The 15,573-nt window shown below is 37.2% G+C and overlaps 1 protein-coding gene across 1 annotated transcript in view; it reads right to left on the bottom strand.

Annotated features, from left to right (window-relative positions):
- The window catches only part of CORIN (corin, serine peptidase), a 112,183-nt gene that overhangs the window by 6,027 nt on the left and 90,583 nt on the right, over positions 1 to 15,573 (bottom strand). The window contains exons 17-19 of the mRNA XM_056489663.1: positions 7,587 to 7,709; positions 4,953 to 5,002; positions 3,334 to 3,508 (exon numbers count right to left, since the gene is read on the bottom strand). Of these exons, the coding sequence (XP_056345638.1) occupies positions 3,334 to 3,508; positions 4,953 to 5,002; positions 7,587 to 7,709 (348 nt within the window). The remainder of the gene's footprint in view (positions 1 to 3,333; positions 3,509 to 4,952; positions 5,003 to 7,586; positions 7,710 to 15,573) is intronic.

Here is a 15,573-nt window from a genome sequence, read left to right as displayed (position 1 = left end):
ATGATAGCCGTGGGAAAAGTCCCCTTATTTATTCAGCATTCAGTCTTGTGCCAAGTATATTTCTATGCCTAAGACCAAAGGGTTAGTTTGACTCTTAAATTTTTTGAGACTTTTGGTAAACATTCAAGACCACAAAGCAATGATACATTTAATACAGGAAGGAACACTGAAGTATTGTCTGTTGAGATAAATCAGAAAAGCCTAGATTTTATGAAAGGCTTCAAGACTGTAATCTCTTGATCCTAGCTGATCACAGGATGAGTTGCAGGTTCTTTGTGGTTTCTAATTAGTCTGTGATGCTAAAGGCTCTCAGAAAAGTCAGCATTTTTCACAACTGCTGAAAGACAACTCCATGTAATTAAGTACCTTTCACAGGACTGAAGCTTATTCAAAGCAGTGTGAGTAAAAGCATGCAAAATTGCAGCTTTTTCATAATGCTCAACAAGATTGTAATTTGTAAAGAGATTCAGTTGCTAAATCAAGACTACGTTTATCTTAAGAGTTGGATGAAAAATTCAGACTATAATGATCATTTTAGCATTATGATCAATTCATGAGCTGTTCCATAAATTCATGGAAATTAAGTGCTGAGAATATTCATATTCTATTGTATATGTGTTTATGACCATTGTAAAATAACATTGCCTAGAGAAATAAGCAGTCAGCCAGAATGCATTGTCCTACACATAAAAAACCCCCAAAACCTTTAAATGTTTTGGATGCTTTAATGTAATGCATTTCAAAATGATCTTGACAAAACTCTGGGGACTATAATAAGAAAACTCACAAACAACACAATGTTTAATGCAGCTCTTTCTATTTATGCCCTCTACAAGTATTCATAGCTATTTGTATTATTTTTATATGGTCCTCATGTTTTTTATTAAACTTCACAAGTTTCACAAAGTGAGCATTCTGTATAAGGGACCAGAGCACTTTAAAATCTCTTTATATTATTGTCTTATGTGGTTGGTTTGGGAAATTTTTTAAATACTTTATGTAAAAAAAAAATAAAAAATGTTACATCAAGAATGGTCTTGCTGATGATATATTAAGCTTAGGAAAAAAAAGTCGTTCTTACAAATTAAGAATTTCAAGGCTTCTGGGTACATCCCCCCCAATCTATTCAGAAAGGCAGAAGAGAGAAAAGTTCATATAACTTCTCAATCAATTATTAAACCAGAATATCTTAGTACTTTAAGGTCTTTAGAATATAAATGTAAAAGAAACTTCTAGCAAGTTATACTCTGAGCTCACAAGGATATTATGCAGCTCTACATGAGGGGTAAATGAACAGCTCCAAAATGTAGTGGCATTTCTTCTCCATTTGACAAAACTGGAAGAATTTTTACTTTATAATGTGACAACTGCTTTTTTTATCTTTCAGTACTGAAAGAAATCATATCCAGCAAATTCAATACACTCCAGTATTGCTGAAGGATCAACCTCTCTCCCACCCTTTATTTTAGATCACCAGAAAGTGTTCTTCCAAAGGATGGGAAATATTCCAGCAGTATATTTAAAAATAGATGGAGAAAGAAGAGAAATTCCTTCTGGACCCAAAATCTGATAAAATACAGTACTCTTGTTCATGTTATACAGTTTTAGCACACTGTTAGTTTAGAAGGACAAACACCAACGAACTCAGTTTTTCAGAAATAAAAAGAGAAAATGTAAATTTTCACTGAAAAAGGGAATGACTATCACTATAAAGAAGTATCAGTTCAGGAGACTCTTGGTTAACATAGAATTTCTGCTGGCTTAAACATAAAGTGTTTAGTGCAGTTTAAAATATTTTCTAGTGAGCAAGCACTAGTTTTAAGCAGGATTAAGCAACCATATACCAGAGTAGTACCTGCTAACTACAGCAGAAAACACTTGTTTAAATTTTCCTTAAAAACCAAATAAAAAAACTTTGGTAAAGACAAAAGAAATGAGGTAATAAACCTCCCTTTGAAATCTGTGGTTCAAGCTGGCAATGATTAACACAATAGCTAAGAGATGTAAACATCCTCTGTACTCCAGACTGTCCCTCCACCACAGCCTCTCATACTAATTGTAATATTAATTAATTACAATACCGATTTGTTAATGATTGCAAGCTTAATAAAAGAGTGGACTGTATAAAAAGAAATTTTAAAAAATTACATTCAGTATGTCATTTGCTGTGAGTAAAACCTCAGTTTTTCTTTTTACCATTGGCCACAGCATTTTTTAGGTTCTTTTCTACACTGGTAGAGAGGATGATTTTTAGACCGATGGCAGCTGTATGACAGCTATAGAATCAGTGCTTTGGTTTCCTTCCTTTTCCTATTTCCAGCTGAAAGTCAGGGCATCTTCATTTAGCTTTCATCAGTAGAGATGCCAGCAATGAGTAACAAAACATGTGAAAACCTCATCTGATGCTGGTTTGTACCTTTTTACTTTCTTTTTTAATCTCCTAAAACCAGGTCTCTCTGACTGGCTGTGAGGTTACTACCTCTGGTGCTCTAGGCACCAACTTCATTGTGTTATCTTCTTAAATAAGTGAAGCAGCTAATAGTTGCTAAAAGATTATTTATTGCAGAAGCACATCAGTCTCAAAAGGCACAGTCAGAGACATCAAAGTCCATGCTAAGTTTTGGTATAAAGTCCCAAACAAAAGCAGAAGCTGCCCTTCTCAGAGTCCCGGGAAGCTGATGTTGTTGTGGCAGCTCCTATCTTCTTCTTGGGAGTTGATGATGGCAGTAGGAGAACAAAACAAAGCAATGGCAAAAGCAGTAGCAAAAGCAGTGGCAAAAAGCCTTGGCAAAAAGCACCAGCTCTCCCCAATGCATGCTCTTATATAGAATCTTCCCAATAAGCTAAGACACAAAGTCAGACCACCACTCCTTAACCTATTAGAATTCTAGACTACGCACACGATCTATCTTGTTCTATCTGAAAAATGCAAACAATATCCTTACTATAGCTCTATTATGTCTAAGTACTGTCTAAAACTACCTTCTTGGAGCCTCCACTGAAAACACTAGTATGTTTTTCAACCTTCACTAGAACTCGCACTTCTACTCTGGCATTTGAACCTTTCACTTACTAAAAGCATTAGAGCTCATACTAAAACTTACTGACTCCCTTATCCTAAAATTTAAACCTACACCTCCACCTTATGTGTGAGTGGTTTAATATACTTCAATCCATCCAAAGGCTTTAATTAAATGCCTGCACTCTGATTTCTCTTTGAAGAATTCAGAGAGCCCCGACTCACTGACTCCAACATCTGGCTGTTCTGCAAAGCTCTTCACCCCGTGTGCGTCTGACATTCACAGGAGCGGTAGAACGCGTGAGCCCTCTCACCCTTCGAAGCAGTGCGCCACGGTCAGGACCCATCTCCTGGCGATGAGGACGCAGCCGCAGATGTGGCCGCTGGGCTCGCTCTGCAGGGAGCACTGCCACGGCCAGCGGCCCGGCCGGCTGGTCCTGCCCCCCAGGATCCTCTTGCTCATGCGGGCAGCGGGGCGGCGGCCGCAGTCTGCGGGGACAGCAGCGTTAGTGGCCAACAGCACCTGCAGCACAGCTGGGCACGGCTGGGTGGGAACAGCCCTGAAACTGCGCTGAGCAGTACAGCACAACCACCAACCACACGGCAGCATCAACGCTGAGCCGCTTCTGGCATTCCTTCGTACCAAAGGATTTGCTCTCTGGTTGTTAATTTTGCCTGGATCAGCCTGAAATATTAACCAAGCTGCGTTTGGAATCTTGACTCCTTTCGCTCAGGAGGTTTCCTCACATCTTTTTCCTTCTAGCTAGCAACACATTTGCCCTACTTAGTATTACCCAGAAGAATTGCTTCTGGAAAATCTGCTCAGCAATAATAAGATTTTTCTTAAGTCAGGTGTGAGGTTAATGTCATGCTGTTTACTCAGCTACACAGCAGAAAATTCACTTTGCCTGCAGAAATTACTAAGGGAGAATATTTAAAGATCTGAAGACATTCTAGTCCTTTGTTCATTACACTTTACAAGCCACCTCCATTAGAAATTACACCAGATTACCACCTGCCAGTTACTACTCTAAAATAATCCTTCACTTTTGTTTCGCTTTATTTTCTGGATTTGAAAGATGCCAGTCTTGTTACCCTATTTATACTTTATCCTGTTTATACTCAGTCTAACTTAGAGAATAAAAGAACACCACCAACATCTGCAACTGGCATCCCAAGGGAAGATATGCTGCCATTGCATGTATCTGGGAATTTAGTGCTGAAGAAATAAACTGGAGCAATGGTTACTTGTACCTTATAATTCTTACTATGTTCATTTAACTTCATAGTGTAAGCAACATATGTCAAAACAAAATACTTTCAACAAGGTTTTTGAAAGCTCCTTTGAGTTTTTCCTTCCTCTGATGAGTAGCAAATGTTTTGATTAGTTTCCCAGATTTAGCTCCTGTCTTGTAATTCCTTTTCCCTGACTCAAGCTACTTTGTAGTTCAAGTGTTCCTCAGCAAAGCTCTCCTTGTCCATAGAACATAGTTTCATCACAGATGAAGAATTTCTGTATTTTCAAATCACTTAAAATTGCACAACCTGCTGTGCCCACAGACTTGGTCTGTAACTTTCTACTTTCTTCTGTCCCCTTGAGCTTAACAAACAGATCACAGCTTCAGCTCCCAGGCAGATAGTGTGCTAACCACTGTGCTGGTTAAGGCTATTTCCAGCAGGACGTTTTATCAAATTACTTTTTGAAACCTAACTGCTGACAAAATTCCTTTTGTTGTACCTTACACACAGCATCCAAGTCAAAATATAAGAAAAGCTGATTAAACTGAGTAGGGAAAAATAAACCCAATGCAAAATTGGGTGTTGCAGAGGCTTTGTAAAAATTTCAGAATGCATCCACACTAAACATCTACATTTTTTGAAGTGATTTAACACATTTTGAAAAATATCTATTTTATAAGCACTTTTCTCTTACCTTCTTTAGTGCAAAAGAGAGCCACTTTGCTTCTGCTTTGACACGTCTGTCTAAATATAGAAACAAAACATGGTGGAAATCTCATTAATTGATTAATGTTGGTAATTTGAAAATCAGCACAGATATTGTATTCATTGCTGTAATTCTCTCGAACTGTAAAAAGGAACTCAAGGAGCTTCTTGTGCCAGATCAGGTTTCTAGCATCTGCCTGAAGATAATTCAAAATATTAGTTCAGCTTTACAATACATTTCATGAGAAATGTTACATGTTTTGCAGACCACCTTGCTCCCTGGGCATGGATCCAGCTCTGAGGTCAGCTGGGATGCACAGCCTGTCAAGTTCTTATTTACAGCACCTGAAAAGCATTGCCAGGCTCCTCTTCCTTACAGTCTAAGGACAGGATTTTCTTTGAAATGCCTTTGATTACAGTTAATCTTTATTTCCTACTTTTCATTCAATTTTTTCATTCCTACTGTGTAAACTCTTTTCTGAGGCAAGTGCAGAGCTACATTTGGCTGGATACACAGGTCATTTATTTGCCAGGTAATCCTTTGCAGACTTTAATCCCAGCAGGTAGGTAGGATCTTTAAAACTGCAACCACCTAAAAAGAGGCTGCATTTCATGTTAAGCCATAGATATAATGTGGGCAAAACAACAGGGTCAGCCAGCCCACCAGATGACCTTGAATCTGGAATTTAACCAAACCTTTGTCCTTTACATTGCATATATCTCATTCATACACTGTGAAAATCAGTCCATTTCTTTTCCTGAAAACCCAGTTTAAAAAATTATTTTTCTAGAGATAGTAGAGATAGACAACCAATTTCAGGAAATAAAATTTTGTGCACAATTTTGACAGGCAAAGAAAATATATGGAATATAACAGAGACCACCCATGCTCATGTTTTACACTTGTTTCTTTGACTTACCATACAGTCAGCTCTAAAGAGAAAACTTTAAGCTTTTATGTGTGCATTGCCTGCACTATGCCATTCCCTCCTATCAAAACTTTATGAAATAGTGGTGTATTTGTTAGTTCTTGGCCAAGTTCCCATTAGTCCAGAACCCTGGCAACTCCTTTAAACATACAACATACTCCACAGCACAAACATTTTACATGTTGTAGTTGATCCAGATGAACTTACCTAGACTGCAGGGCTCAGGAGCACTTCCCAGTCATCTGCATTGGATGCCTGATGCAGCCAAAACAAAAACAGCCTCACCCTTCATGCACCCTTGCCCCTTAGCTTCTCACTTCTTGCTATCCATTTTCTGAAATCAGGGGGACTGGAACATCTGTTTCCTACATGTAACTTTCATTTATGCAATAGATTCAACAATAATCCTCATTAATGATGTTTTCCCTCTTTTAACTTGCACTTTGGGCAAAACTAAATCTTTTGTGACTAGAATTTGTAACTCAGAGGCTCCAGATCCATTAATTCACACATTTCCTAGCAGACCTCTTTCAAAAATGTCAAAAAGTACCTTGAAATTTCTGCCTTGCACTTTAGTGACTGAACAGAATAGAACTGTGGATCTGCCTTTGCATCTGGTCACAACCCAAAGTGTTTATTCTTGTATTACTCTGGAGAAAAGCACTTAGATACTGTTAAGCTAGAGGGCAAAGACAGTGAGAAAGGAAAATCAAAGAGTTAAAAAGACAACTTTCAAGTATCAGGCACCATTTAATAATGGCCCTTCTAGATGAAGTACTATGAATTAATGTAAAGGAATGGGAAAAACACTAATGTAAAACAAAAAAGGCACAAAATTGAGATGTAAGAAACCCAGGTCCTTGAAGGCACAATCCTTTTAGTATTCTGCCACTAGGGAAAACTTTGAGTATAGAAAATAATGGAGACAAGCAAAAGAAAGGCAGATTTCTTTCTCAGATTGTCTTCACACATATTACCCAAGACAATCTTTTCTTGTGAAACAGAAGGATTTTCTATGGAAGAAGGATGCTCTGAAAGCTCTTGGGCATTTCAAAGAGAATAGGGAAACCATGAAACTGCTTTTTGAAGAATGCAGTTGTCAATGGCAATTAGGTTGCTCTCCCAGTTTTGCCCTGGATTTTTAGTTCACTGGCTGTTCGAAGTCACACTTTCAATATCTCAGCCATGAGATCCTGGCTTCTCATTAGTAACTACCTGCTTAATTGGGTTAATCAAAAGGAATAAGCCATCATCTGGAGCCATAGCTAAGGAAACCTACTGTAAGTGGATATAGCCTCTGCTGAAGAAGCTGTGTTTGCTACAAATTAATGAATCCAGACTAAAGGGGCTGCAGAGGATGTTGCTGCAGATTTTGCTATATATTACTTGCTGGACTCTCTTGCTCAGAAAAGATTTAACAAAGCTGTTTGGTCTACGTGCTTCAAGTATCACTCAAGTGTTCTTATTCTACCAAAACAGGCCCCTGAGGCTTCACAAAATGGTCTCAAAAGAGACTACAGTGGTTTTAGACATTAAAATAATTGCAGACTGTATCTTAACAACTTACATGAGTATGTGCTGGGATTTATACACAGATACCATGGGGAAAAAAGAGCTCACCAAAGACTTTGTCACTGCACTGGTAAGTGACCACCCACAGCAGTGAAATAGGTCTTTTTTTACCTGTTACTTACCCACTCACTAGAAGTGCATGTAAAGTGGATGCATTCTTATTCTTCCAGTCTGAGTGCAGATTCAGCCATTTTTGGTCCTGCATTTGCTCATTCTCTATTACAATTTCTGTTTTGGATGGTCCTCTGAAACAAATGAAAGACATTGATAGAAGTTCTGGTAGGTTTCTGTAGAGTTATGAATGTGAGGAGGCCCTAAAATACCTGTTTACTTTACAGATACACATCTGAATGATATGGCAAAGCCATGAGTGGCAGATACAGACTTAGGAGAATGAAATCACCCTGAGAAGCCAGGCCAGGCAAAATAAGACTGTCACGTTGTATTTCCCAACAAGAAGCAGAATTGGAATCAGGAACAGCAAGAACTTTCTGGTGGCATTTACTGTAATTCACACATTGACACTGTTACAAGTTTCTCAGACTCCCAAAATGCGAAAAAAGATAGATCTTCATATGCAAAAGAGGTAAGAGAAAAAATATTTTCTTAAATTCCTCTCATTGGAAAGCCACTAAAATTTAACAGTAAAGAACAGTCTAAGTCTTGTTAATAAGACCTGAGAGTATCTCTAAGTCAGAGCTGCCTGCTTTGTGAAACAGAATAAATCATTGGTGATGATGTCAAACCCGTTCTTCTCCAGCAACCTAACAAGTATGTGATGATTAGAATGGTTCACCAGGAGATATTTTCATATATCCACTTCCTCAGTCTAGTTATTGCCTGATAGACTCATGAAATAGCTATTTTATTAAACCTTGACTGCAAAATGGAAAAAAACTTGAGCATTTCTAAATTACTTCTCATGCAGCTTTCAAGCACAGATTAGCCATCAATCCCTGTCAATGACAAGGACTTTCATGCAGTGCTCTCCAAAACACTGGTCAAAGGCCAAATTCTAAATCCTAATTCATGGAAAAGAGAATGAGAGAATTTCAGAAAAACTGTGATGTGTCCTTGAATCGGCCTCTGAACCCAATCTCTCATGATAGTTCCTGGTTATGCCAGCCAGGATATTAGTTTGTCTTTAAATCCAATTCTCAATACAGACTATATTTCTTTTTTAAAAAAACCTTTACAAAACACCAACATTCTTTACCCACTTGATTGCATAAGCTAACAGAGATCAAAGAATTCTATTATATGGTAAAGTTGTCAGTGTAACCATATGGAAATATTTTCAACACAGCTGGCAGAATAAACCAAACTTTGAGGTCATGGCCCAGACCCTGCCTGTTACATGACTTATTTTCCAGAACTTTCTCTGGGCATATTAAGCAAATATAATTCCATGATCTACTAACCAGAATGTGCAGGCATATGTGCACTGCAAAAGGAGATTTCCTTCTCAGTGTCTGCTTTCAGCACACATATAAAGATGTCCTCTCTTCCATATTTCCCACCCTTTTTCCTACCAAACATATGCAAACCTTTTTCTTATGATGATGTTCTGCCCTATGATCTTCTCTGAACAATGATGTTTACCATTTCATAACGGTGTACAGTGATATTTTATGAACTCGTAAACAGTGTCTGATCTATAAAATATATAACTCAAAAATGTGCAAAAAGGTGTGAATATCATTTGATGAATCCAAATCTATATTACCCCAAATACCTGATTGTTGTGATGAAACCTGCAGTTCTGAATTACAGATTACAGTGAGCTATAATAAGAATTAAGGAGATATGTACTTCTAAATCAAGGTAACAACCTACAAAACACACCTGCATGAAATTTTATTATTATTTTACTTTGCAAAAGTAAGATCCTACCTACACCTTTTTTCTTTCGTGGTCACAGCTTGATATAAAACACTCAAAACCAGGATACCTTAATTTATATCTTTAGAATGGCTTCTACGAACACTTATGTTCCCCCCCCCTTGATGCTGTTTATAAAAGATTTTTTTTTAGACAGGCTTCCAAGTAACAGTGACACACATCAGTTTAGATTCTGTAATTCCATTCTTGTAGGTCTCATGTGACAGCAGGTTTGAGAAGGGAAGCCTTGGGTTAGGCCAGAAGGCAATGAATTACATTCATATGGGCACTAATTTAAAACAAATTAGGCCTATTTCAGAGCTGGAACAGCATCTGTTTTCTGTCTGTACATATTGGTTAAAATGTTTCTTGGTCTTGAGCAGAATTCTCTAAAGCCACAACTAAAGCCATAGAATATGGAGTAAGAGATGAAAACCTTGATTTTAACAGCATTAAAATCAGAGATATCTGAAATTTTAAAGTGAACACATATTGAAACACAGAACATAGAAAATAAAAGTATTCACTGCATTAATAGAAAGAATAAACACATGATTAAATTGTTCTTAAAAATTTTTGGTAGACAGTTGGTAAACATGGTGATACTTTCTGGTTTCAAAATCTCTCAGTCCAATCTCCTAGCTGATAAACTAGTCAAATCTATAAAGAACGAGTCAACTCATAATTATACTGAAAAAAAAATTTCTTGCTTTATCTCTGCAGGCTGGTTTTGCTCGGGATAATTTTCTTCAGAGCAAGTATGGGGTTGTGTTTCAGATTTGTTCTGAAAACAGTGCTGCTAAGAGAGGGCTGATGTTGCTCTTGCTTACCCAAAGCCTTTCCTGCTCCTCACCCCACCCAAGCAGCCGTGGGGCTGGGGTGCACAAGGGCTCACCCCACCTCTCCAAAGGGATTCCCACATTCATGCCCAGGGTGCAGAGTGGGAGGAAGGAGAAGGAGCTGGGGGAGATGTTTGGAGTGATGGCATTTGTCTTCCCAAGTCACCATGGCAGGTGAAGGTGGAAACCCCCTTTACCTGGAGATGGCTGCCTGCCCATGGGAAGGGGTGAATGAATTCCTTGTTTTGCTGTGCTTGTGTGCTTTACCTATTAAACTTTTAGTTTTTGCTTTACCTATTAAACTCTCTTTATCACAACCCATGAGCCTTCTTACTTCCACTCTTCTGGCCTGTCTACCCCCTCCTGCCAGGAGGAGTGGGCAAACTGCTCTGCAGGGCTGAGCTGCTGTCTGGCATTAAACCACAACATTCTGTTCTCTGAGGCTGCAAATTATAGGTTCTTAAAGTATCATTTTGTAGCTAAACTTAAAAGATCAACTGAGAGCATTTAGAGTTAAAGCTTCAAATAAAATCCAGATTTTCTTAGCTGGAAGTATTTATTCAACTTCAAATTAAATGTGAAGTCCTTAATTTAAAGTCAATTAGCTTTTCATTTTAAAAATACAAAGCATGCATTTCAGAGAAAAATGTTGTTTTGAAACAAAATTTTAGTTAATTTCAAAGATTTGAAACAAATAACTTGATTTTTCAGCATTTTTTCCGCTGTAATGAAATTATTCACCGAATTTGAAAAAAATTCCCTTGCTTCTTTGTTCAGCATCATCCTTTACAGAATTACTATTCACAAATAAATCTTCCCATAGGGTAATTTATGCTTGTTTTTTCAAGACATGTAACTTATTATTTTATTACTAATTTCTTCTTCTCTCATCTCAAACAGAGCTTGAGAGCATAGGCATTTTTAAATTTTTGAGCTCACTTTTTATATCTACAGCTAATGCTGACATCATTTCATGAGCTAAGCCTACCTTTGAAAGGACACCTGTTTAATGATATGCAGAGAATGTATTTCATTAGGATGCTTGGTAGGAGCTGAGGAGAGGGTGTGGAGGTCAAATAAGACTTTCCTGAATTGCACAGCAGAAAGAGCAAAGCTGAAGGAAGACCTGTTTGCCTGAAGCTTGTCTGATAAAAGAGGCTGTGTTTCTTGCAGTCCTTGCTCCTCTCAAGGTCTCAAGTCATGTCATTATATTATAGAATAGGTTGCTCAGAGTCCCATCCAACCTGACTTTGAATATTTCCAGGAATGGGGTGTCTGCCATTTCTCTGGGTAACCTGTTTCAGTGTTTCACCATTCTCATTGTGAAAAGTTTATTCCTTATGTCTAGTCTAAAGCTACACTATTTTAGTTTCAATATGTAAGTCAAAAAAAACCCCAAAACACTTCAACTTGCAGATTTCAGAATAAATTTTCAGTGCAGAGAGATTGAATATCTGTTTAGTGTTAAATGGAGTAAAATGTGAATCTGGAAGGCCCTGGATAAAAAAAAAGGAAAGAAAAAAGGGGGCAGTAGGTTTATAATGTAAAAGTTACAGAATAAAATAATTTGAAAAAAAGATTTGTGATCAATCATTAGAATAAGAACATTTCCTTGTTTGGTTGTATTCTTGTACTTTCAATCACAGAATGGTTGGGCTTGGAAGGGACCTCTGGAGGTCAAGTATGGCCACCTATGGCCAATTAACCAGAAACACATTTAGACAACTCCAAGGAAGTTTGAGATAATAACATTATGAATAACAATTATCATTTTACTTTTTAAAAAAATCCAATCATGGAACTAGAAAGTGTTATATGAGGGGACTGACAACACGTTTAATGACTATATGAAGAAATTGTCACAATTTGTCAGGAATTATAGGATCAGAATTTCTTCAAAAACAGCCTTATCCAAATAATTGTATTTTAAACTAAATATATACATGAAAGATGAGACACAATCTATCAGATATTAATCTAGCACAACTCTAATACACTGAATAAAATCTACATATTTTAACACTGGTTTATCATTGCTCCATTTACTAGAACAGCCTTGCAAATCTACCACAGCTCTACTTTCAGTAAATTCCAGTAATGAGTTATTAGTTGCCATTCTTAAAAATTAAATGAAATGTGAAAAGATTTGCTATCTTTCTACATCATCTATAGGTTAATAGAACAATGTGGCCTTGGAGAACATTAATAGATTCAAGGTAGGTTAAGAGTATGTTCCATTCTGTTGAATGGGGCTAGAAATCTAGATTGAATTAATGAGTTCAAATACTTCCTCTAAGGCACGGAATTTGTTTCACTAAATGTCATGTTTATTCTTGGAGAAAATGAAATTTCATTCAGAAGTTCAAATGTATTACGTGGGTATGACAGAAAGATTCTGGGTATTGTTTCTGTCATGATCTTTAAGCAAATAAAACATTAAGCTGAGCTTCCACTATTCCTCCTGCAGAAATAGAGTAATAAAAAAACCAAATTAGATCATGTGAAAACAAGAGATTCTTCGTCCAGCAGTTTGACTGCTCAGTTGTCAAATATTCAAGATCTTTATACCAAAGACATTGAGTGAAAAACTACCAGGGAAGACAAAAGGCCAGGCAGCAACAACAGACTCGCCCATCCCTTTCATAAATACACACACAGCAGATGCTACAGCAGAGGAAAGAAAGAAAAGGAGCTACTGGTCTCAGTGGACCACCATGACACAGCCTCCAAGAACAGGAGCAGCAGCCACAGAAAGAGAGAACAGTAGATTTTCAAAAACAAGTAACTTGGTAGACAGCTGTGATTTTGCACTTATACTAGACCAGAACAAGCAGGTGAAGTAAAATTCCCCTGTGCTCTGCTGAGTACAAGCTCTTGAATATTTTCACAGAATGACAGAACAACTCCACTACTGCCTTTATCAAATTTCAGAGCTGAGCAGATCATGCTTTCATGATCACCATTTCAAGAACAAAGAAAGTAGACTTCCAAGTATATGGGTGTCTTCAACTGAGCATCATGACAAAACACATTCTTCCAACATCACGTTCTGAACCTCCACAGCACACCCATCCTCAGCAGCAGAGCCTGTAGCACACACCAGGACAGATGGGAGACTGACTGCTGTTCTGTTCTCTGCCTGTCTTAACAGAAAAACTAATTTCCAGAGACTGCATTTAAATTCACTGTAATGAAATTTGGGACTCAGTCAGGAGTCTCTGAATAAACGCATATGTTCTGACACACAGGCCAGTCAGATTAGGTGACACTGATAGTCCCATCTGGTTGTAAACTATGAAACCTAAGACTTGAGCATTCCCATTAATCTCTTAGCATTACAAACAAACACATGTAACATTTTTTGTACTTGACGAAAGCATAAGAACTGCTAAGAATGGAAGTTGCATAACTTGAGCACCAGCCATCATTAGTCCAAAGCCTTTCAGACAATGCCTGGAACTTGTGGCTTTATGTGATGTTGCATCATGCATCACACAACACATTCCATGAGTTGTGCTATGAAAAACTGGAAAACCACATCATCTGTGGAATTTGAATTGGCAAACAACCAGCAAATCTGCTTGCATTTTGTGAAATGCCAGAATAGAATTAACTTTAATGTTGCTTCAGACTCAAGTCTTATATACTCCAGACAGACTGCTATTCTGTAAAATGTGTTACCACTATCCATTAAATTAACCTAACTTTACCCACTATAATTTGTCTTCATTTGTTTTTCAGATTAATTTGGCCTAAAGTATTAAAATATCTATTATTTTTAAATAACTAAAATATCCAAAAGCTGTTAGAAAGACATTGCCTTTATATTTTAAAGATTACCACATTATATAGCAATTGGGAGTTTTTATTTGGCAAAGCACCAGACAGTTATGAAAAATAGTTTGCAGAGCTTTACAGAAAATAAAAATTCCAAATGCTACCATTCATTGTAATTCCTGGTCTATGGCATTAATAAGTCTTCAATTTGATATCTCACATGCATTATTTTTCTCTAAGAATAAACAAGAGAGCCCTTAAAACAAAATCAAGGGTTGCTGTAACTAATTATTAAAGAAATCTGCACAGCCACAAAACTGGGTGGTTCTACATTGTGCTCTAATGGAGACAGAATGTGTATATTCACAGCTTTAATTTTCTGAAGGAGTAAAATGAAGTTGTTCCCATTGGGAATACTTGCAGAAAAGCACTACATAAAACCGTTTGTTTTTTGTTTTTTTTTAATGTAAAAAGGTGAAGTTTTATTTGAGTTCTGTGCAATATACAGTCTAATTTATCTGCACCCTCAATGGTGAGCAGAAAGAGCCTGTTAAAAAAGCCAGTGTCATCAACCTCACATTCAGCCATTCTTGTTATAAATCAATTAAATAATGTATACAGGGCACAAATGCCAAGAGATGAAGTTCATGGCTTCAGATCAGATTTCACAGTGGCATGAAACTCCAGTCATTCAGTCTTCCATTTCACCATATAGAAAACATTACCCTCTGTGACATTTTCACTGAATGCCTATGGAATGTGAACAAAAGAGTTAAGTAACTATACTGCTCATTTTACTCCTTTTGATTTTTTTGATTTTGGAAATCAGTTCTGGAAACACATTATAATCTTTGTTTTTCTTATGGCTTTTCACAGCTAATTCACTGTATTTTTTGGAAATGCCACTCCACAAAAACTTGGAGAATAGCGAAGTAGATCAGACTTCAGGTGATTGACAAAATCAGGGATTAGGAAAGGAAAGACAAACACTAGTCTGGTTTTCTGAAGTACTGCAAGAAAGAATTAGAAATATTATTTAGATACACTAAAGTAGATAGAGGAGTATAGAATTGTTGTGTGTTAGAATGGCAGGCAGTCCATTTACAGGTGGTCTTCAACTCAGGGCATATGTTAGAACAGATGTCAAGTATTCCTGCAGTGCAAGACTCTACAGAGCACTTCAAGGGCAGACTCCCTAACCCAGGGTCTTTATCCTCCTGTGTACTTTGAGAAAGGTACAAAGAACATGCATGTCAGTATGTGTAGTGGAGAAAAGCAAACAGAAAAGACACTTCGTAATTCACTTTGGGGATCAGACACTGGCAAAAGACAGCCCTATATACCATCAGATTTGCCTCACATTAAAGTAAAAGAGAGCTTTGAATATCAGAGCAGCTGAACTTGTTTTTTATCCAACAGTTATACTTTTCATCAACTATTGCACAATTTAGTGTGCATGCATTAAGACACTTATAGGCTATTTCCTTTTCTGAGCTCCACACAGAAATCCTCTCTTTAACAATTTGTTGTTCAGAGATGCCCAAATTAAATACATCCACTTGTCTAATTTACAGTATTTATTGCAGAATGCAAATAAATGAAGATGATTTTT

This window comes from Oenanthe melanoleuca, chromosome 4, assembly GCF_029582105.1.
Source record: "Oenanthe melanoleuca isolate GR-GAL-2019-014 chromosome 4, OMel1.0, whole genome shotgun sequence".
In the NCBI taxonomy this organism is placed as follows: domain Eukaryota; kingdom Metazoa; phylum Chordata; class Aves; order Passeriformes; family Muscicapidae; genus Oenanthe; species Oenanthe melanoleuca.
The sequence above is the reverse complement of the archived record's forward strand: the minus strand, read 5'-3'. Positions and strand labels throughout refer to the sequence as shown.